This window comes from Sinocyclocheilus grahami, unplaced genomic scaffold (genome assembly GCF_001515645.1).
Source record: "Sinocyclocheilus grahami isolate Dianchi unplaced genomic scaffold, SAMN03320097.WGS_v1.1 scaffold361.1, whole genome shotgun sequence".
NCBI lineage: Eukaryota > Metazoa > Chordata > Actinopteri > Cypriniformes > Cyprinidae > Sinocyclocheilus > Sinocyclocheilus grahami.
The window spans coordinates 444,803-468,465 of NW_015505540.1; the positions used below are offsets into that span (position 1 = coordinate 444,803).

At 37.2% G+C, this 23,663-nt stretch overlaps 2 protein-coding genes across 5 annotated transcripts; one reads left to right on the forward strand and one right to left on the reverse strand.

Moving 5' to 3' along the window:
* Positions 1 to 329: 329 nt before the first annotated feature.
* On the reverse strand, positions 330 to 4,145 carry LOC107549053 (armadillo repeat-containing protein 1-like). 3 transcript variants are annotated; one of them, XM_016229972.1, is made up of 8 exons: positions 3,707 to 3,788; positions 2,827 to 2,991; positions 2,605 to 2,696; positions 1,755 to 1,941; positions 1,515 to 1,631; positions 1,347 to 1,421; positions 855 to 1,064; positions 330 to 821 (listed from the first exon to the last, which is right to left on the reverse strand). In XM_016229972.1, the coding sequence occupies exons 2-7, from the start codon at positions 2,977 to 2,979 to the stop codon at positions 873 to 875; spliced, it is 816 nt and encodes a 271-aa protein (XP_016085458.1). In that variant the 5' UTR covers positions 2,980 to 2,991; positions 3,707 to 3,788; the 3' UTR covers positions 330 to 821; positions 855 to 872. The 3 variants fall into 3 exon arrangements, with proteins under 3 accessions (XP_016085458.1, XP_016085459.1, XP_016085457.1); XM_016229973.1 differs by lacking the exon at positions 3,707 to 3,788 and adding an exon at positions 4,049 to 4,145 and having other exon boundaries at positions 814 to 1,064; XM_016229971.1 differs by having other exon boundaries at positions 814 to 1,064.
* Positions 3,833 to 14,668, forward strand: LOC107549052 (mitochondrial fission regulator 2-like). 2 transcript variants are annotated; one of them, XM_016229968.1, is made up of 8 exons: positions 3,833 to 3,912; positions 4,209 to 4,386; positions 4,516 to 4,620; positions 6,689 to 6,813; positions 7,058 to 7,260; positions 8,155 to 8,449; positions 8,527 to 8,710; positions 13,868 to 14,668. In XM_016229968.1, the coding sequence occupies exons 2-8, from the start codon at positions 4,315 to 4,317 to the stop codon at positions 13,910 to 13,912; spliced, it is 1,029 nt and encodes a 342-aa protein (XP_016085454.1). In that variant the 5' UTR covers positions 3,833 to 3,912; positions 4,209 to 4,314; the 3' UTR covers positions 13,913 to 14,668. The 2 variants fall into 2 exon arrangements, with proteins under 2 accessions (XP_016085454.1, XP_016085455.1); XM_016229969.1 differs by lacking the exon at positions 3,833 to 3,912 and adding an exon at positions 4,061 to 4,081.
* The last annotated feature ends 8,995 nt before the right edge of the window (positions 14,669 to 23,663 follow it).

A 23,663-nucleotide genomic window follows, 5' to 3' on the forward strand; every position in this document is an offset into this window, starting at 1 on the left:
TCTTAACTGTAGAGGTTGTTAACACACTATTGCACTGTACTGTTATGCTAAACTTGTGCCATTATAAGTAGCAAGGAAGGTTATTTACATAAATTTAATTGGCTATGTTTTTCATTTATGTAGTTTAAATTAATGCTATCGTTTATTTTTTTATGTATGGTAAAACATTTATACTGACACAAATTTGTGTGTATTTGTCATTAATTTATTTATAAAATTTGTTTAAATTAGTTTATCCTCAAACTTTTTGTTTGTATCAATAAACCATATTACAACTAAATTAAAAGACTAAGTGATTTGGTGTGGTCATCTATATTCACTCACCTTTTTCAACATGAAAGCCCATATTTTGAACACTTAATTTAAATAACATTACAAAGATCAGTACAGACTTCTTCCTTCCAAACCTTTACTTTACACAAAACAGCATTAGACATTTAATCTGCCTTTCAGTTGTTTCCATTATTAGATGAGACTCAGCATAGATACTTCCCCTAATAACACACCAAAATGGAAATATTTACAAGAAATCAGGTGGAAAGACAATACAGCACACACACATGACAGCAGAAACAGAACATTTCTGATCCTGAAAGGGTGGAAAGACATGTCTTCATATACATAAATGTACAACATGAACTCAACATCTATATAACAGTACAGAGTTGCGATGTGGCTGAGATCTCACACACATTTTTGTGTGAAAGGTTGTGCTCATAAACTGATAAAGCACATTTGTCAGCTCCTCAACCTTGCATTAGTGCTTTAAGCTCTGATAGTGGTGCAACTTGCTCTCCTATGCTGATCTTTCTTAAAAAAAAAAAAAGGTTGAGGTCCAAACTCAGACAGGAAAAGTCTGTGAAACTGAAGCTTTACCAGTAGAAAGTTTTAGTTAGGAAACTGGCTGCTGTGTTCAGCCAGCTGCCACCGGTGTCTTGTTTAGCACCAGTACGGGACACGGCACGGTCCAGCTCTTTCTCCGGACTCTCGTCCTCTGGTAGGTAATCTGGCAGGTGGGAATTCTCTTCTACCTTTGAGCCAGAGGTGCTGAGTGGAATGAGAACCTGTAACCATAGCCATGTAAATAAATAACAGCAAGTTTATGGGTCATAAAACAATTGAAACACACACATACTGTATATATATATGGAATTAAATAAATTAAAATATAAATGTATAAATATGTATATAAAAAAAACAATTATGCATATATATTTATTCATTTAAAGAGGCAAGGCATGTGAAAATCAGACCCAACCAGATCAGCAGCAAGATATTAAGCCCTGGATCATCATTCTCACTGAAACATATTTAAATACATGCTTAAAAGCAACAGAAACACCCACCTCTTCTCCATTTTCATTTTTCACTACCTGCTTAGCTGAAAGCACTTTTGTGGCAGCAATAGCAGTGGCCAGGCTCTGGATAAAAGATATTTGCTTTTAGCATTTCATGAAAACAATTCTGCTTTTATTAGTTGCCTCTCTCCTTACAGAAAGAGGAATACTGTGTACCTCAGTGGGCAGGTCGGCACGGATGCGTACAGTACATCTCTTCAGAGCCATCTGGAACGTGAAACTGATTACACCTTTGACCCTCAAAAGGGCCTCCTCACACACACCTCTCTGATCCTGTCAACACAATGCCACATGTTTTTACTCCGTAATCTGCATAAATATGAGAGAAATGTTTTACGACCCAGGCCAGGTAAGACCAACAAAGTGCATGTGTGAAAGCTTTGTTATGGTACATACTGCCCCATCTAAGCCTTGTATATGCAGGGTAACTGATTTTGCTTTCTTGTTAGAGCTGTTGATGAAGAACTGGGGTTTGTTCCTCTTCTGTTGCTCTGGAGTCTGACAAGCCTGTCGCTGTGTTTGAGCACTCAACACATCATACACCTCTTGTGCAAGGTCTGTAATATCAGTCGTCATACCAGTCCTTCAAACAGTAGAAAAAGTGGGGAAAGGATATAAAAGATCATGAAAACAATTTTTGGAATAATGTTGATTGGTGGATTGGGCAAAGAAAGACTAAGAACACATTTTAGTTAACTATAATAACCGTGGTTTAAACCTTAATTTTTTACAACTTTACTTTATTATATATATATTTTTTTTACAAATTTTTAATTGAAGTAAACATTCAACTGAAATAAAATATTTAAAAAACATATTTTAAATTTGAAATAAAAACTTGTTTTATTTCAGCTAGTTGCCAACGCAAAACTTCTAATTTTCATCCAGTTTAACTTGTACTAACATAACTAAAATTGAAATAAAATAAATAAAAACTATACATTTTTTAAATGACAAAAAACATAAAATTACTAAAATTAAAATGAAAAAACTAATTCAAAATATTAATAAAATGTATAACAGTGTCTCAATGACACTAAAATTAAGATTTTAGGTTGACTAAGATAATAAAAGTAAAATATTAACTTAGTTTAACTTGTACTAAAATAACTAAAACTGAAATAAAAATGTAGAAAAACTCTGACATTTAAAAAAGTAAAAAAAAAAAAAAAAGATTTCATGTTGACTTTAAGATATTACAAGTAAAATAAATAAACTTGTCTTTCAATAAATAAACTAAAATCACCTCTTCATCAGTATCTCTAGGCTCACCATCATGCCAAGCTCATCTTTCATGGTGCTGATGTTGCGAGGCGATTCAGCCAGGTATCGCAAAGTCTGATGAGACACAAGCCTTAAGTAGTCAGTACAAGAAACATACAAGACATTAAACACGATTTAATATCACAACTGGCTCTTTGTTAGTTTAACAAGAACTTCTGCACTGACAAATCAGATTTGGGTGTACCTGGAGGGTGGCAAAAAGTACTTTAGGGTCTTTGTGGTCGAGGAACAGCACTAGTCCTGGAAGGCAACCCTGGTCCTGAACAATTGCCTCCCGATTCTGCGGTTCTGATGCCAGGTCCCGCAGCTGTGTGACTACTGATAACGCATCCATCATTTTTGTGGATATCTATAACACCAAAGGATATTAAAACAAATTATTTGAAATATATATTATTACATAGATCCACTTGTAAAACTAAAACATATTCCAATACTTTCATTAATTCAAAACCGATCTCTTGGTTTTCCCACCGGACTCATTTTGTATGAATTGTGATAATGATGTATATTAGACAGAGCACTGTTTAATTGTACATTAATAATAGACCCTTTAAATAGTATATGTACTAAATAATAAAGTATTTGTAGGAGTATTGTGGCATGTTTTACATGGTTCATTTTATGGAGCTTTGACATAAACAACATCTTTCAAAGAGAGCAACAGCTCCGGTCATGTGACCATTCACCCCAGCCACGTAAATCAAGACGCATACATTTTCAAATACATTTAAAATACACATACTTCTCAAAAGTCAATTTTGTTCATTAATATTACCGGTGGAATTAAACGAGTTAACAGAAGAAAAAAAACAATTAATTACAGCACAAACGCTGAAGACACTAACAACCTTGAGACAACCAGTTCCTGATACACTAACGTTAGTCTGTTGTTAGCATGAAAGCTACATCGCTGGAATTCAGATTTGCGTTTAACGTAAATTTACATTCCTGTAATTGAGAGAATCCTTTTTTATTAATTTTAACCGTCTTATACATCATTCTCAAAAACCTACTTCGTGCAAAATGTTGATTCAATTATAAAATTACAGTGTACTACTCACCACTACAGCGTACACATTAAATACAAAACTTCCCACTGCTTCCGTTCAAACAAAATGACTGATCGAAGGCCTCTGACGACATTTCTAAATTCTTCAAGCCGATTGGCTACAGGCGCCAGCCCTTCTCTCCCGACCAATCACAAACGCTCTCACGCAAAGAGCTTTATTTGAGTTTACTCGCACGGAAAGCGTGATACAAGGAAGAGGTAAAGTGAATAATACGCATAAAACAAATAGACATTGTAAATATAATTGCAATGTTACTAATAATACGATGGATATGTGTTTAAATTAAGCGCACATTAAAGCATAGGTTTGATATACGTGCGTGTTCTCACGCACCCAGACGTAGGGTAGTGGCAGATGCCGGAGAAGGTGTTTACTGATGCAGATAGTTCATTACTTGACGTTACTTAATTACGCTGCTCTCGCATTGATGCCACTAGTTTTCCTCAGTATTTAAAATGTAACGTTGCACGTTTTAATGGCGCTTTTGTTACAGAATTGAATGGAATGCAGCTGATTTGATCCTTGAGGTCACGTGGAGAAGTTTGCTGCAGTGTGGTGTTGGTTTGTCTATCAGCAGAAATCCAGCGTGGAAGCGGTCAATGTCTCTGCTGGAAGACATCGCCGACCTGCTGAGATGTGTCCTGGAGTACTTTGGAGTGCCACCTGACATGGTGAAGTGAAAATTTATTTAGAATGCAAATATATTTGCTTATATTATTTAAACAAAAAGCATAGTTTTACAGGTTCTTTAAATGCAACTTTTTAACAGTACATCTGTTGTGAACACTGTGTTGTTGCAGTTGGTTCCTGTATGGGACAGTACATATTGTGGACAGTACCGGAGCATAGTCCGTATGATTGGGACAAACCTTCCCCTCTCTCCTCAGCCCCGACTGCGGTTTCAGGTAAACATGTAATCTGTTGTTTGCACCAATTAATTTTTTCTTGTAATTTTGAGTACTTTTGAAAAATATCACTAAAATCATATACACATTAGTTTTATGTATATACTCATAGTGTTTATTCATATTTTATTTTAATCAAATATTTAAAAAAAAATATATATATATGCTCATATAGCAAGTGCACTTTTAACTTAAAGGTGGGGTAAGTGATTTTTCAAAAATGCTTCAGAAAACGATTCGGGCGAATAGCAAAACAGACTTGTAGCCAATCAGCAGTAAGGGGCCTGTCTACTCATGATGTGGAGGAGAGAGCGTTCAGTGCACTGGACGGACATTAGCCGAGCGACAGAGAAATAGAGATAAAAACAAAAGAGGAAAACGTCTGCGGAAACAAAAGAAGGCTTAAGGCAAGTAGTAGGACCTGTGTAAATATCGGATCAGCTTTCCAGCGCTGGAGAGAACTCAATGAGCGGAAGGCCTGTGATAGGACGCTGAGGTTGCTTTGTTTCTTCTTTGTTTCTTCTCGATAGGTGATTAACACTGTGTCTGCGCCGCAACAGCTAAAGTCTGTCTAGTACACTGGACACAACAAAGCGACTGTTGAAAATCATTTGAAATTTGTGTCAATACATCATAAATATAACGCAGCAGCAGTTTTCTGTCAGGGATTTGTTGTGTCGTGCCACGCCGCATCCAGTGTAGACTAGAGCCCGACCAATATATCGTTTTGCCGATATTATCGGCCGATATAAGCCTGTCGCCAATATATCGGTATTTTTTTACAGAACATATAACACAGATAAAATGCTTGAAATTGTGTAATTACTTAGTTTGTCCAGCAGAGCACGCTCCATTGTTTGCTACTGGCGACCTGGATGAAACGCTTTAAAGCTTAAGTCAATGGAAAACCATTGAAACGTTGAACGGCCATATCTCCGTAACGGTGCGGCAAATCTGCACCAAATTCGGGGGATCCCTTCAGCTCAAGGAACCCTCTCGAACACGAATCGAGTGTACGTCTCGAGGCCCTCTTGAGTGAGACCACCCCTGTGTGGATAGCCCCTGGGGTTCGGGAGTTATGGGTGGTTAAATTCGAGGTCCGGCGCCGACCGATCAAGCGATCCCGGGGGGCTACCGATGCGCGGAGGGTGGCGTTCGAGAGGGCTCCTCGAGTTGTAGGGATCCCCCGAATTTGGTGGAGATCTGCCGGCGTGTTCGCGAGATCGTGACACCAGCCAACACTTTCACTTCAGTAAGGAGGTCTCTTGTTTCGACAGCAGCATTCAAGCGTTGTCTTATTCGACCGTAAGTGCCCTGCGAAGTGGACTTCACATGAAATCCCGGCATGATTCCAGTTCCAAGGGAACGTACACGTTTCATTCAAAGGGCATTAAAATGCGCGAGACATGAATTTATATTGTATTTATTTACAGAGGTAGGGGAGAGCGGGGCACAAAGTAACACTTTTTGACTTTCTCAGTTTGTGTAAATCCACATGGGGTTCAGAATATATATATATTTTTTATCCACGGTAATTTTACACTTGTCTAGTACAAATATGTCGCTTTGTTTCATAATTACAGTGTCACGGTGTAACATTGGTTTGGCTTTGTTTCACAGAAATAATCATTGCCTGGGTTGCATAAGTATGTGTGGGGCGGAGCTATCAAAATAGGGGTGAGACCCTTTTGGGGTGGGGGCGTGTTTTTTTCAAATGTCAACATGGGCTATCAGAAATCACTTACCCCACCTTTAACCTTTGACTAGTTTCCTATTTTATATTAATTTATTTTCTTAAATCTCAAAGCTGCTGTTTAGCTGTTTAAATCAAATGACCATTTTTGCATATAAGAGGATAATATACTGTATAAGATTGAAGTATAATTCTTTTAAGATTGGTTTTGTAACACAAGCATAGTGCATGCTTTTATAAAGTACATGCATGTCTTCACTTGATATGAATTGTTAATAAGAGTTTTGGGAAGCACTTTAAAGTCTCTTTGCATGTAAAAGTCTTTGAAGGACTTAAGAGCACCATCACTAATGAGTTCTGATTCTTCGTTTCAAGATTCCTCTGCAGACGTTCAATAGACACGGCCATATTGACGTGATGGTGGACACTCCAGCCATTCCTACATTAGCGGATGTGCTTTGGCTGGTGGAGGATGAAGGGGACAGCCACACTAAATTCAGGTAGTGACACGTCAGAAGCGATATAAACACAATTGTCTGGTGTTTATTAATAGCTCACTAATATGTGCTTATTAATAGCTCTCTGACAGCATCTGTATGAGTGCTAAATATACTTCTGAACAGAAATTACACCTGTTATGAGATTTCTGGTTGAATTCTGGTCTTTGTATGGAGTGTGTATGTCATTTTTGTAAGTTTTATGGAGAAAGTTCTGTGTCGTCACATCTTACCATGTTTATAACAGGGATGTCGTCCCGTTGAGGAAAGCTTTTGAGATTCCCTCATTGGGGTCTGAACATTCAATTTCCGTGTCCGTCCCGGCTCAGAGGGGTGGCAGGGCGCTGGGACAGGGCACCCAGCCAGAGGCCCTGCAGAAGATCTCAGCTCTGGAAGAGGAACTGCAGAGACTACGCGCACAGATCGCTATGATAGTCTCAGCTCCAGCAGGTAACATGCTATCAATTTCTGTAACTGACAGATTGATAGAAATTCTGCAAAAGCAAAGATCTCATGTAATGAGAAGGCTGGATTTTAGCCACAAACCCAAGTTCACAGAGATCAGATTGCATTTTTTAAGACACACACATTGTTGATTTCTTTTTAGAGTGCTTAAAGTTAGAAAGTCTGATGAACTTTGATGTTCTGGTTCTCAACCATTTTCACTCGAAGGCCCCTAGTTGTATAGATATTTCCGCAGTTTATTTTGTGATTCCAGAAGTTTCAAGAACTGTGCGTTCACCAATAAAACCGTTATCAAGGAGGAAAAAATAAATGTGATTTCAGTTTACATCTTGGTTTAATTTGTTTTTCAAGTCAGATTTTATTATATTAATAGTATTTTATTAATTGATTATTTTTTACAAATGCATTAAAGATATTTTTATTATTCATTTAATTAAAACAATTTCTTAATTTAAATACTTGGAGACTTTAAGTATACCACTGGTGTAGTGCTTGCAATTTTATGGTAATAACAAATTTATAACAAAATCCCTGATTATTTTTTCAGTCTGATCTTGATTTTGTGAATCTGTGACTGTGTCATTGAGGCATTACATAAAGGACATTATATTGAAGGATGGAGGTACATGTAAAAACTACATTTAATCCCAGAAAAATCTTACATCCCATGGCAGTAGCAAAGCATTTCTCATTTCATATGCAAATGTTATTTTAAGGGTCAGAGAGAAGGTATAAAATGGTCATTAAATCTAAATTGAATTTTTGCCTCAAATAATAATTGATAAGTGGAACACAGAGGAAAAAATAAAATGATAAATTATATGAACCCTTTAGTGCATCACTCTGATATATTTTATATGCATTTCTCATGTCTCTCAGGCCCTTCCGTTCTTCCAGCTGATCCTGGCACTCCATGCTCTACTCCTCTACCAGTTCCTGTCCTCACTTCCACTCCTGTCTGTCCTCCACCGCCACCTCCACCACCACTTCCTCCTCCGGCTATGGGCAGCTGTGTGGAGGTGTCTGTGTCAGATGTGATTCGACAAAGACAGTCAGCAAAAAGAGAAAAGCTTGCACAGTGTGGTCCATCTGCAGGTACAGTGGCTGCTGCCCTGCCTTCCATGTTAGAGGTGCTGAAGGACATAAATCAAGTCAAACTGCGTTCTGTGGAGAGGTATGGATCTAGCGTGATCAAACTTTAAGCACAGCTACGTTTTATGCTCAGTACTGAACGTGGGTTTGTATTCGTAGATCTCCAGGTGGAACTCCAGTAAGGAGACGGAGAAGTAAAGGTTTAGCATTTTCATCTGATCCAGCAGCTCTTATCGCTGAAGCACTGAAAAGGAAGTTTGCACACAAACAGCGGGACGATTCGTTTGGTAAAGAGAACTGCTCTGCTGAACCCTCACCTTTCAGCAGTCCAGACACTCCCAGGGTAAGTTAACTCTATTTCCTCTAAAATTACAGAAAAATCGCCACACCAACATTTTTTACCATTAGTTGTGTTGCACAATGAATCTACAAAACCAAAAACACAGAGGCACTGTGTTCTTATTTTAATTTTTTTTACACACACACGAACAGTTCATGATCCGTTGTTTTCAGTGTCTCTGATTGCTTATTACATGCATTTGGGAACGCAAACCATCTTCCCACGTTTGTAATGAGAAATGAAGACATAAAGAGGGCCATAAACATTAGTATTGTAATTTTACAGTTAACAATAAAATTATTGTATTTTTCTTAAATATGAATTATTATTTTTACAGTGGAATATTATAATATTTCTGATTTTGTTTGATATTTTTCTTTAGTAATAATAATAATAATTAATAATTAGAGAAAAATTACAGAAAAATCTGAAAAACAGTTTTCTCATCTCGTTTTTTTTTTTTTTTTTGAATAAGCAAATGTTTGATATTTATCTGTGTGTTGTTGTGCATGTACACACACTAGTTGCTGTTGCTTCTGAGTAGTAACTTCCTTAGATTATAGATAAGTAAATTTATTGCAGATTTCAGAGGTGGGATTGGGGTTTCTGATTGCCATTAAAAAAAAACATTGTACCCAACCTGGGAAATAGATGTTAAAGGGGTCATATGATGCGATTTAAATTTTTCCTTTCTCTTTGGAGTGTTACAAGCTCTTGGTGAATAAAGAAGATCTGTAAAGTTGCAAAGACTAAAGTCTCAAATCCAAAGAGATATTCTTTATAAAAGTTCAGAGTCAGCCACACCTACCTAAAACGGCTCGTTCTAACACGCCCCCACATATTTACCTCACTATGTGGGAAGATTTGCATAACGCCGCCCAAATGTTCATGCAAAGAAAAGAGGACACGACTACAAATCAGTGGTTAAGTTGTATTTACAACACAGTTCCAGAACAGTTTAACCCAAATATCCAGATCTGTGCAGCGCATTTTATGGAGGACTGTTTACTGATCCTGGCAGAGTAACGTTAGACTAAATTGCCGGCAGTTCTGACTCGCGTAAGTACGTTTTCATTTAAAGTATTTGCCACTGATGATTCAAACGCGAGTTTTGGGCAGTGTAGAGTAGCACTTGTTTTTTGTCATTTCTCCGATCACAATTGAAGACAGAGTTTTATGTTTACACGGCGCAATGCAACGCAACGCGTAAAAAGACAGTATAAGTCATTATAATCAGTAAATATGTAACATTTCCGTCTCACGCTTGAGGTATTCGGCCAATCACAACGCATTGGATAGCTGGCCAATCACAGCACACCTCGCTTTTTCAGACCGATGAGCTTTGTAAAAATCGATGCGTTTCAAAAAGGCAGGAAAATAATGTGTTTTTTTTTTTTTACTTTAAACCGCATAAACACATTTCATTACACCAAATACACATAATAATGTTCTTTTTAGCAGCATCATATGATCCCTTTAAAGGGGTCATGAACTGTTTTTTTTTATTATTTATTTTGTACTGTTGTCTGCGGTCCACTTATGACGTTCGCGTGATTTTTACATTCAAAAACATCAAAATCAATAAGTAATAGGCTATTTTCTACCCTGGTTTTGAGCCCGGCTTGAGAAACGATTGGTTTTTGTGGGCGTGCTGCATTGAAGACTTGGAAGTAAACGCCCACTGCTGATTGGATAACAGTTTTGCATAGCAAACTAACTTTCTGTGTGTCTGTTTGACAAGCTTTGTCCTTCATAGTTGGAGCCTACTGTGACTTTGGTTAGACACAAACACATAATCAGGACGTATCAAGCGATCTCGAACAAAGCAATAGTGACACATAGTACAAATATTTTTTACTCCCAAAAGTGTGCTGCGCCATTCCTGTCGGATCTAATATAGACGGCACAGCATTGCTTTTTAATCTCAGTCTCTCTGCTAATCCAGCGTCGACCTGTGTCTTGTTTACAAAGGAATCTGTGGTGAAATGAAGCGAACAAACGCTCAATGTTTTACTCACGTGAGTGGAGACTTCATTAAAAATAAAGTTCAACCACCCACTCCTAATATTATGCAGTTACAGTGTTTTTCCACAACCAGGCACTGCACAATATTATGCTATCTTTAACAGCATGTTTATTGCTTGGTTGCTCGATCTGGTTTAGCTCCACTTATGTTATTTCCCTACTATGTCATGCGCGAATCAGACATACAGAATTACAAAATTAGGCGTTGATATTCTTCTGTGGAGGCGGTGTTTAACCTATCTATTACAGGCACATTCCAGGATCTAGCGTTCGCTGGGCCAGGTGTCAATAAAAGCTTTTATTTCAGTAACAAGGACATTTTCAGTTCTGAAACTTACAGGATATTCTTTTAGTTCGATCTCTTATATATCAAAAGCTCAAGTAAAAGTTGATTTCTTAATTCATGACCCCTTTAAACTAGCTGGAAGCAGGATTCGGGTTGGATTCTTGACATTTCAGAGTAGAGACCTGTGCAGGACGGATTTTTCAGTCCCGCTCCCGCAGAAATATGTTATCTTGTCCTGTTCCCCACCACAACATTCATGTTTTGTCCCACTCCTGTCCGCAAAAACCCACATAAAAGTAGCCTATGTAGATTTTTTTTTTTCAAGCTCTGTTAGTACACAATGAATATATGCCCAATGAATCTTTTAATGGCTAATGTCTACAGTTTGTGTGTTATAATATGAGAATTTGTAAGCACGCAAATCTCAGCACTGCTCAAGAACTCTGACTGGTGAGTGAATTCTAACTTAAAGGGTTAGTTCACCCAAAAATGAAAATTAGCCTGTGTTTTACTCACCCTCGAAGCATCCTAGGTGTATGTGACTTTCTTCTACATCATCCGCCGGAATGGCTTCCGCGTATGACAGATACCAGAAGTGAGAGAAAAGTGTTTATTACATTTGAAATATGGATATTTTTCTTACAAAAACGCATGGATTCACTACAGGAGAACTTTATTAACCCCCCGGAGCCGTGTGAGGCATGTTTTATTATGGATGCGCGCGCGTTTTATTTGACGACTTGTGGACTGTTCAACTGCAACACCAGCTGACTGCAATGATAGAGCTTGGAATAGCCAGGACAATTTTTAATATAACTCCCGACTGGATTCGTCTGAAAGAAGAAAGTCATATGCACCTAGGATGCTTCGAGGGTGAGTAAAACACAGGCTAATTTTCATTTTTGGGTGAACTAACCCTTTAAAGGGATAGATCACCTTCAGCAACTGAAGGTAAACTATCCCTTTAAACACCTCTGATTGGCCATTGCACTCCAGAAATCAACAGATATGTTTGTGATTAGCTACATTGCTCAATGCTGCAAACGTGTTTTAAATAGAAACTGCCTATGCTTGCGCCTGCTAATCGTTTTCATTTTATATTTATTGTTCTTGTTGTTTTTGTGCAATAGATGAATAACAATATATTTGTTTTTAGATATTTCTATTTTGCGGGAGGCCCGCAAATAATTTTTATTCCTCCGCATCCCGCACACACGTGAGTGTCTACCCACCCGCACCCGTCCCATGGGTCTTGCGTTAGGCTGGACGCACACTAGACGATTTTCAAATCTTAAACGATTTTAAAACAATGGTAGACCACAGTTCAACTGATTTTTAGCCTTCTAATCCTCTGAACACAGACACACTAGATGATTCGACCAGATCACGAGACCACACACTTGTTGATTGTAGGAACGATTTCACAGTGACATGTGATCTCACGGACACTCGCGAGATCAAACGTGACTAGAGAAGAAAAACAAATAGAGGACAATCAACATTGTCAGCTGGCTCTCCTGGCGCGTGTTGTTTCGCAGTGAAAAACAAAGTATACAAAAGAATATAGGTGATGTTCTCTGCTTTCTTGGCATGTTTGTGGCTGCCAAGTTTCAGCTATAGAAGCACGCAACATCTGGTTGGTGACGCTTGCTCGCTCTCATTGGCTATCGCAGGTATCACGTCAGAGGTAGCCGAGCAAGAGTTTTGATTTGAGTTCGGGGACACTCCGTCTCGATCGGGAGCAGATAAATAATCGTAATGATACCACACAGTAGAGGATTTTTTTGGGCAAAAAATCGTTTGCAACAAGCCACAAAATCGGGCCACACCCCCGATCGTTCAGGGATGCAAATCGGCCTTAAAATCGGCCTTAAAATCCTCTAGTGTGTGGCCAGCTTTAGTCCAGCAGGAGTGCAGGTCTAGCTCGGTCCGAGCTTTTTAATATGCTTTCCTACCTGCCTGTCAACATATGTATTAGCATACCTCTGCGCACCGGGTTCGCGCAGACCGGATACGTCATCAGCTCGTTCACGCACGCTGTGCAGACAGAGTGAGAATGGCAGACAAACATCAACAACCCGATCTTCCTTCCTGGTATTGTATTACTTTTAAAGTTTTCTCACCGTTGAATGACACATGATGTAGCCCAGCGGTTAATCCAGTCCTCGCACTAGCTCGTTAGAAGTGAGCTATGTGCATGAACTGTGTTCCGATTGATATGATCCCTACACAGTGTTCATTGCTCCCTACTCCCTGAGCAGGGGAAATCCGTTGAAGTTTACTTCACTTCGGAACATGGGCTGGAGTTGGGAACCGCTGATGTAGCCTATTGTAGTAATGTTGCCTCTGGTATTCTGGTCTGTGAGCGTAAATGTGTTCAGGGGTCGTGTGTTTGGATGGCGATTGCAGGGAGGGTGGGACATTCACTTTCAGTGCTATCAGGCTAAAGTTAGCATTTTCCAAGATCTCCTACTGCACCTTTAAGTGTTGCATTTAGACCAGCAGAGGGCGACTTTTTATTACTGTGTCCAGTACAGCAGCCACATAAAAGCTGTGCAAACAAGCCACATCAGCATTGACTGAACACATTTCCTAGCAGTATCTAAAGTTAATGAATATTAAATCAGATTATATATATATATGTAAGTATGAAATACTTGTGGTCTTCTTCCTCTGAGATTTTCTTCCCCACTTTCCAAAACTTTACTACACCTGTGTTGGTTTTCTAGCACTACTAGACAGTACTTGGATAGAAGCCTTGACGTTTTGCTATAAAGTTTAGTTGAGAATGCAGTTTAATGAGAATGCTTTGTGTGCTGTTGTGACTTTAGTGTTGTATTGGTTTACAGATTCTCCCTCACTCCAGACGCAGCCAGGGACGCATTCACCTTTGACCCTCAACCTTAAAGTCTTCCAGGAACAAAGTTGTGTCACTGACTGACGTGACAGATTTCTTGTCACTGTTGGTTGCACTGTCTCTCTTTCCCTTTCCTCGTTTCTCTCTGAATTTATCACATGGGCCTCCATCTGAGTACACTGTGCATGTTTTTGAGATTTATTGTCATACATCATCATTTTTGTACATGCTGATTTTTATTTGTAAATATTATGTACAATGGGCTTCTTAATTGTGAATGACTAATGATGAGTATTGAGACAGGATGGCATTAATTATAATATTCTTAATCTTATAATGCTACAGGTCAGTTTCTTTCAGCCACCAATGTTGTATATAATTATGGTCTGATCTATGCAATGCTTTTTTTTTATACAGATTTTTTTTAAAGCCTAGTTGGACTAACAAAAGTTCTCTGAACAAAATACTATCAGTCTTTAAGTTTCGAACTTGATGGTACTTGATTTGCTAATTATTTGTTCATCCATATTTCTCCTGTATTTTCATCCTTTCCTACAAAATGCTAATGCAGTATCATATTCAGAAGCAATAAACAAGTTATAAGCCTTTCAGATATGTTCAAAGTGTGTGCTATTGCATAATCTAGTTTATTATACAGCTGTATGGAATACTTAATTCTGACTGGTTAGTTACACCATCCAGCAGTCTGATTTCCTAATTTCTTGTATACATGTGTATATATATATATCCTTATCCAAGTAACTGAAACTGATGCTACACACATCTTTTCTTTCAAACCTTGAACTCGTGATCTCTTCGTTCATGTAAATGCTATTGGCACCATTTTGCGTCTCAGTTATCAGTTGTAGTGAAAAAGACCTCAGAGCACTAAAGTATTTATATTTCCGTAAAATGGTTGCAGTTCTTGGCTGATTGTTTTATACATTGTAATGGACTTTTTTTTTTTTTTTTTTGGAGAGGAAATGTCAAGATAATATAAAAGTTCAATTATAAAATAATTTAAAACTTAATTGTAATTAATTAATTAAATGATTTGTTTATTTGGTGGGATAATAATAAGCGGGATAATGTGCAAGCAGCTATTAATTATCACAAAATAAACCCTGACAGTGTCCTGTATCGCCCTGAAAGAGTATGTGTTGCAATAATGTTTGGCGATGTCATTTAAATACATTTTTCAGTAATTTATTTTAATAATTTTAATTGCATATCTAATTAAGCTGAATGCTCAGAAGTAAAATTTAAAATATGAAAGTAAAAATTATAATTTGTTTCTATTTTTCTGTAGGAAAAGTTCTATGATTATGAAGGGGCATACTATCACTGTTCTTCCTGCCATATAAAGAAATGGCAGCAATAAAAAGGCATTAAATGCATTAAAGCTACATATGCAAACCTTTTTGTATGAAGCACTGAATGTGCATTGTGTGTGCCTTTGACCCTGACCTAACAGCCTCCACACACCAGTATATGTTTACACTGTTGTTGTCAGGCCCAGTGTATCTGTGTGTGTGGGTGGATGCTTGTTTGATGGAATAATTGCAATGTGTTGTGTCTGTAAACCACATCCTTCCAATCACTAAAGGTTATCATGGAGAGGATATGCTGGTCTACCGAGACAGGAAATGGTTACACGCTGAACATCTGATTGATCCTTTTCTTCCGTCAGACATGTGATGTTGGCCTGACAGGAGGGTGTTCAGAGTGGAATATTGTAGTGTAAAATCTCTCCCCCACTGCTATATCTGGCGAATGCTTTCTATTTTTGTTTATCTTTAGAAATGCACCTGCTCTAATGAGAAACTTGTGGACTAAATTTAATGCCCCCACGTTTCCGTTACACATGTTTGTTTGTTCTCAAGGCTCACAGAAACTGTCAGGAGGGGGATGAGGTGTTTCCCTCCCCTTTTCTTTTTGTTAATACTGTTTTTTTTTTTTTGTGTTTTTTTTAAATGACAACCCTGACCACAGCCCGCATCTGTTGGCTGATCATTTTGTAGGTGGCTATTTGCTTTCCTTCAAAGATTTTGAGCAATGTAAGATGGTTTGAGTGTTTGGAAGAGGACAAAAATCACAATTCTGTTTTCATTGTTTAGAAATTTGAGTTTTGTCAAAAGTTGGCACAAAACTGTTAAATTGCCATAAATTTGCTAGCGTATTACTAAAACTTGTCAAAACTTTGAACATTTATATTTGTCTTCATAACACTGTGGGTGTTGTTTTTTTTATTATTCATTACTGATTAGCAATAGCATGTAGCAAACTGAATATAAAGTCTATTCTTTTTTTTTCTTCATCAGATTTTTACATTAAAATTGATATTGAGTGTTTAAGGGAATACACACACACACATATATATACATAAAACATTTTTTTGATATTTTTGTAATATATTTTTAAATATTTTTTCCCGTTTTTATGCAGTAAATATTTTAATTGTCTATGTAATTAATTTTTAAAATACAAATAAGTGCGTATTCCATATTAATATGAGCTCTTAACTCCACGTATAATAAATAAAAAAGGTAAAGTACATGAAGATACTGTGCTTGACAACCTCTATGAACAAAAACCGAGTCAAAGAACCACTTGATGGCGCTTAAGGATTGCCGTCATCGTTCAATCAGAAACAATGCTGCAGAAACTGATATCTAACTTATGAACAGGGCCACTTTACAGAGAAGGAGAAACAAACACTACAGTGCAGAGATGTGATAAGAGTGGGGGGAAAAAAGGCAAGGGTGAGGCCACGAGAGTTCATGAGTTGGTGTCTTTTTGAATTTGCATACTTGTATGAAGCTATTTGCAATGCAAAGTCAAGCCAAAGATTTAAAGGAACATTGCAATGTGATTGGCTGCTTGTTTGGTCACCTAACACACTCTTTGTTCACTATTTTGAACATTTACCTATTTACATGGGAGAAGAATTCCTTGTGGAGGTTTTCCACATCAATTTGCAGATTTTTTTTTGTGTGTGTGTTTGTGTTCCAGAGGTGTTTTCTGTTTCCATGCTATTGACAAAAAGCTAAACAACTAAAGTACAGGGGTCAAATTAAGGTATTTACAACACTACAAAGCACTTGAACCTCAGAGCTTGATGAAAACTTATTTAATATTTGTTTTTTTTTCACTATATTTGTGGATCAACAATCAGTTTTATGGTTTTGAGGTTACAATGTTCATGTGACTTTTGACTTGCATTGTTAAAGAGCTCAGACTACAGACTACACTGCGAGTTTTAGCAGGAAGTGCAAATTACATGTTTAAAGTCATTGAACATAATCTGTTTTTATGTGTGCATGTTACACAAGCACTATTTACACTCAACACAAAGCCCCATGAGGCCCATTGTGATTGGTATGACCCTATTTGTACCGTTTGTCAGGACTGCACTTGACTAATTCAGTTTCTAGAATTAAATTCATTTGAACATTAACAACACACAAATGCACTGTATAAACATCATGTTGTGTGCATATAACATCCTTTCTGGCCCAGGCTTGGTACTTTCCCCGTGAGAGTCATTTGAGTTCTTAAATGAGTAAGCTTATGATTCTGGGAAGGAAAGGGTTAATTTTTCACTGCCCCCATCTATTTTTCTCTCTCTAATTTTCTCTTTCCTCTCTCTTTCTTCCTGTCACTCTCTGTCTCTTCCTGCTCTCCTTTTGTTTCTGTTTCATTTGGCAGCTTTCTACTTCATTTAGACTTTTATATGAACTCTACGCACATCTTGCCCTCTGACACACACGTGCATGTTTTGTTTGTGGATAGTGGTTATGCGTGTGTTTAAATACTACTTTGTGCTTTTCACAGTCTCATGTATTTTTTATTAGCCCCCATAAACAGGAAAGCACACCTGTCTCTATCACCTGCTCTTATTGCAATCATAAACATTACAAATAGGCGTGTGTAAGAAAGAGAGAGTGGCTGCTATGTGTCACGGGTCAGCTGCTCTGTGTGTGTGATTTCCACACAAGGAGAGAGATGGTAAATAGAAAAAGATGTTTCAATAAGTTGAACCTGTAGGCTGAGTTGAGCTAGTTCGTCTGCTTTTCAGCTGTCTGCTTTAATTATTGTATTTTTGGGCTTAATTAAAGGCAAATACTAGGTCACAAACAATACCGACTCCTTCCGTGAGTACACACTGACTCACCGTGACTTAATGAGATGACTAAAAAGTTACCATGATTATGAAAACATTTGATGTTTCAGTACTTTTGTTTCTCAGGGGTTCATGATACAAATGTGTGACATTACATTGAGCTATAATGTTGAGATATCAGCTTAAAAGTGAGATGTAAAAAGTAATTCAATTATAGTAGTTCAATTATCCTAGTTTAATATTACAACTGCAAGTAAGATGTTTGTAGCTTGGTTCCATTGAAATCTGTAAACATTGTGGCTATGAGGTGCTATTAAAATATTGTTGGATTGAGAATTTTTACCTGCAACATGCTCAACCAATAGAGTGCAACAGTCAAGTTCTGGAAGTAATTCCCATTCATTTTCTTCATAGGGTAATACATTTTTATAGCTTATAAACCATTGAAGATAGGCTCACTGTGACCCTGAGGATGTTCATCGACTTTTTTAACATAATCACATTTAGCAGCAGAAATCCTGGTGAGAAACTACATTACCCATGATTCTGCAAAGAAATCCACCAATCAGAGAATCGAATTGCCTCTGCTCCAGTAAATCACAGCAATTGCTCTCAAACGGCTTAATATTGTGTGTGTGTGTGTGTGTGTGTGTGTATGTGTATATATATATATATATATATAATATAAAAAATTCGATTATAGCTTTGTCTTTTTGTTTAATTATTTTTGCTTCATATTAAAGTTTATAATGTTGTGATTAATCTCATAGGTTGCTGGTTTGGTTCATGGCTTATTACTTATTATTTAGGTTTTTTTAAATCCCTGTGGGAAAAATACTTTGAGAACCAAGTTTGCTGAAAAAGTTGATGGATACCTGCACTCTTTGACATGAGTATGGGTAGCACTGTTTTTTGAGCAATGACTGGTGGTAAACCTGTCATTTTTACAGTTAAGTTTGGTGATGGTAGTTCCTCAGAAATTACACACTTTTATATTTAGCTTGAATATGTCTGTTTTACAGTTTGTGTGTCTGGAACTATGAGCACCAGGAACATTTTGCATGTGTATCAGGAATTTGTGTGAGACTGAAGTGTTTGGGCTGGAAAGTGTGTGTGTGTGTGTGTGTTGGTGAAATAAACTTGGAGATGTCTACCCCTGGACACGGAATATTCAATCTCATTTGACTTGCAAATCTCTATGCAAATGAGGGCCCTGAGTAAGGGTGTGTCAAGGAGGCGGTCATGTGTCTGCCAGTTGTGTATGTGGGGGTCACGCTGAGAGAGGGGAGGGGTGAGTATGCATGCATCATGAAGGCTGAGACAGGGACACACGTGTACTCTCGGTCCACAATATATGTGCAGTGCAGTGGTCCACAGCATTTTTGCGACATTATGTTCTCCGTTTCTTCCCAAGAATTCTTATTGTGACGTTGCTTGGAAGAAGTTTCTTACACTCTTTTTCTTTCGAACTTTTGAGCTTTCTTTTTTTACAAATGTGAAAATAAAACATAAAGTGCTGTCACTATTCATGAATTGATTCTCGATTTTCTACGATTGAATTAGTCAACTTGAAAATGTAACTACAACATGATTCAAGTAACTTGTTCTTTATTTTGAACCTTAAACCGCATAAACACATTTCATTACACCAAATAAACAAAATAATGTTCTTTTTGGCAGCATCATATGACCCCTTTAAACAAATCACTTAAGTATCTTTGCAGAAAAGATGCATGAAATTCAACTACAAACTATCTTGTACAAACTTGTTTTATACATATTATATGTTGAGAAATAATACGAGGAAAGTGCTTTAAAAAATCTCAAAAGTCAAGGTAATTCAAATTCAAAATGACTGAAGGTGTAACACCAGTAGACTAGGCTATTATTAACTATATATATTCTATAAAAACAACAGCAGCTTTCAGCCTGTCACCATGATGCAAACATGAAATATCAGACATACAGTAACGCTAGTATTTACAGTTTATTTTTTTATCTTGTGCTGCTTTTCCATTGTTTTTTCTAAGTAAACATGGGGACATTTGACTGTTGGGCTCGTGTCTCTTGCAGCGTCTCATACATGAAAATGCATTATAAAAATGTGGCGCTCAAGTTAAAAGAAGTTCACTCCCATCCTCTTGCATGTTTTTCCTATTCCACTGCCCGCTTCGCATCTTTGTCAACACAAAAGTGCATTTTGTGTGAATGGCGCCTAGCATACACACGTGAGTGGTTAATCGCGTGCGCAGATGTGTGGTTGGATCGTTCTTTTCTCTTTACTGTTATCATTGGCATATTGTCAAAGTGTCTAATTCTGACGTTTGGTAATATTTCTATTCAAAATTGCAATTCCTCCATTTCTAAAAAATAAAATCGTGGCAAAACATTAAATTCAAATTAATCGATCAAATCGGAAAAATAGCCCATGCAGCCCTAGTTCAACTTTCTTTCAAATGTGGTGGAGAATATTGGGAGTTTAAACTATAAGAAAATCTATAAATAAGAAAGCACAAACACTCATGCAGTGGTGTCTGTTTGCAACTGCTCACTGTTCACAAATGGCCTATGTAGTTAATAATTTAATTATTAATTTTGTGTGTTTCATTAACTGGTGTGTGGTGTTTTCTGGAGTTCTGGATGTGTGTTGCATGTATGTGTCTGTGCTTGAGGCTATGTTTTAGTGGTAGTTTGAGATCTGTCTGGGAGGTTGAGGGGGCAGACAGAATGTGTGGAAAACTGGCTGCTGAGACCCCTGGACTGATATCAGGCAGATAATTTAATTTGACTTGCAAATGCTATGCAAATAAGGAGAACCATGACAAGGTGTGTCTAGAGGGATGTCAAGACATTGCCAGGTGTTTTTCAGAGGGGTAAAGAGAGAGTTACATCATAATGGGTACTGAGGCAAATTAAGTATTGTTGTTTAAAATGATTAATTGTTATGAACTCTTAAGTAGCAAACATATGCAGTAAAATAAGATAGATAGGTGTATTAGAATACTTAAAATTAATATGAGACTGTATTGGTAACACTTTATAATAAGGTCTTGTTTGTTAACATTAGTTAATGCACTAGCTACCATAAACTAACAATGCGAAATGTAACAATATACAGTATATTTACAGTATTTTTTTAAATAAACTTTGTTAAAGTGATTGATTGATCAATTCACAGTACTTTTGATTTTAACATTAACTAAGATAAATAAATATGAAGTACTGTTCATTGTTAGTTCTTGTTAACTAATATTAACAAATGAAACCTTATTGTAAAGTGTTACCACAGTGCTCAAACTACACACAAATGTATGGGCTAACTCAGTAACTGGGCTCATAAATTTGATACTCACCAGTACAAGCTATATTGCTTATATGCAAAATGCAGTGGATCCGAGATTAGTATTTGGACACTCAAAAATGAATGAATGCGATTGCATTTTATAAGTGGCATCTATATTAGTTGTATTACTATATTTTTACTGTTCTTTCCTTAAAAATGAACTGAATTCATTATCTAAGGGAAATATGAGAATATTTGCAATTAAGTGCACTAATTTTAAACAACACATATAATCCTTTAGAACTAGGAATGTACGGGTTTAGTAGAATTCAGAACGTAGGTAGCAAAACCTGTTCATGGCACACTGACAAATTTTGGGGAAAATTACTTCATTCTTTCAGGCGAAACCCTGCTTGTCAGAGCTTCGGGCAGGTGATTAACCTCCCACGTTAAGATGGAGAATCCTCATCTCACTCCTCTTGCAACTATACATCAGTCAGATCCAGTCTGTCCTGTTTGCCTCCTCTTTCCTCTATCTCTGGAATTTATAGGAAAGAAGAAGTGGTGAATGAGGTGGAGGGGAAGAGGTTAGGCTTATCCGTGTATATCAGGATTTTTCAGGCATGTTCTGTGTTTTATGAGAAGTTGAAGCTTTGTGCTGGACCCCCGACTGAGCCTGGTTTCTCCCAAGGTTTTCTCTCCATTTCTGTCACCGATGGAGTTTTGGTTCCTTGCCACTGTCGCCTTTTGCTTGCTTAGTTTGGGACACTTGACTGATTGCACTGACACTGTTGTAAGAGAGCTGAACTGGATGATAACATCACTAAATCATCAATGAACTGACTTTAGCTGGAAAAATGACTTTTTGTTATTGTCCTCTTGCATTATTGACAGACTATTGTCTTGTTTGACACTGTAAAGCTGCTTTGACACAATCAGTATTGTATAAAACGCTATACAAATAAAGGTGACTTGACTTGACCTGTGATCGAGTCAAAAGTGTGACCCTTACAAGAAATGAGAAGAACAAACAATGTTTTCTGACAGAACAAGCCCAAATCAAACCTAAATAATATCCCCAAGTCATGGGTCATATTTTTCCCGTTCAGCAAGTCTTCACCATGGCGGGTTTGGACATGCTGGGATCGGAACTCTGAGAATAGGGAGAAGGTGGAAACAGGCCTGACAGGATTCCATCTCTGTGTCCCGACTGAGGAAGTATCGGTCCAGCATTTTCCCACGCGAACAGTCGTGACCTTCCATGCGACTCTGGGGGTCCCACAGGGATTTAAGGGAAGAATCTGTATATGAGGGTGTCTGTGTGTTATCAGAGATTTATCCAGCACGTGTCTCTGTGACTTTTGTGACCTTTGTTTTTTAAATGAACTGAAAACAATTTAAATGTTGGATTTAGAAGTTTTTGCATGTTCAAATATTTGTCCGTACTGTGCTGTCATAAATCATTAAGTAACAATTCTATGAATCACTAACCAATGTCTTATTTGCAAGCAGTTTGTCCTGAAGGAGTTATTTTCTCTTGGCTGAAATAGATATTATCTGTATTGATGTAAAACACTGAAGCTTAAAAGCCCATTGTATTTTTCGATACTGCAGTGATGGAAAAATCATTTATGGCATTTTTTACCTAATAAGAAGAGGTACCCTACTGTTCAAAACTTTGGTCAATAAGCTATATGGGTAAAAGAAATATACTAATACTTTTATACAGCTTTTTATTTCACTTTTTATCCACACTGTAAAAAAAAATCCGTAAAATTTACGGTAAAAAAACGGCAGCTGTGGTTACTGGAATTTTACCGTAAAAAATACGGTAGCAACGTTTTAGGTTTTACGGTTTTAACTTAAATTTACAGTGAAATACCGTAATTTCATTAACTGATAAAATGTTATTATATACCAACCTATTGAAGCACTGACATCTGTTTTGTACCTTTGTAATACACTGATAACCACCAAATGCAGGTGGTGATGAGAAAGTCACATGATGAACAAAAGCCCATCACAAGTAGCTTCTAAATAATAACATATATAGAAGGTGCGCCATGTCATTCACACAAACACCAAACACCATCATGGTAACACACATGAAACTGAAATAATGCAATAAACATTTTAAAACATTAGGTGTAAAAAACACTCAACCCTAATATACAAAACCGATAAGAAAAATCTAAGAAGAAACATAGTTATTTCAACAAAAAAACATCAAATTTGAAATGTAACACAGGGAATTCTGGGAATGTCAATTTACGGTTATTCACTGTAAATTATACAGCCTATTTCACTTCCAAAAACTAGGGATGCACGATATATCGGCCACCATATCGGTATCGGCCGATAAATGCTCATTTTTTCTGTTAT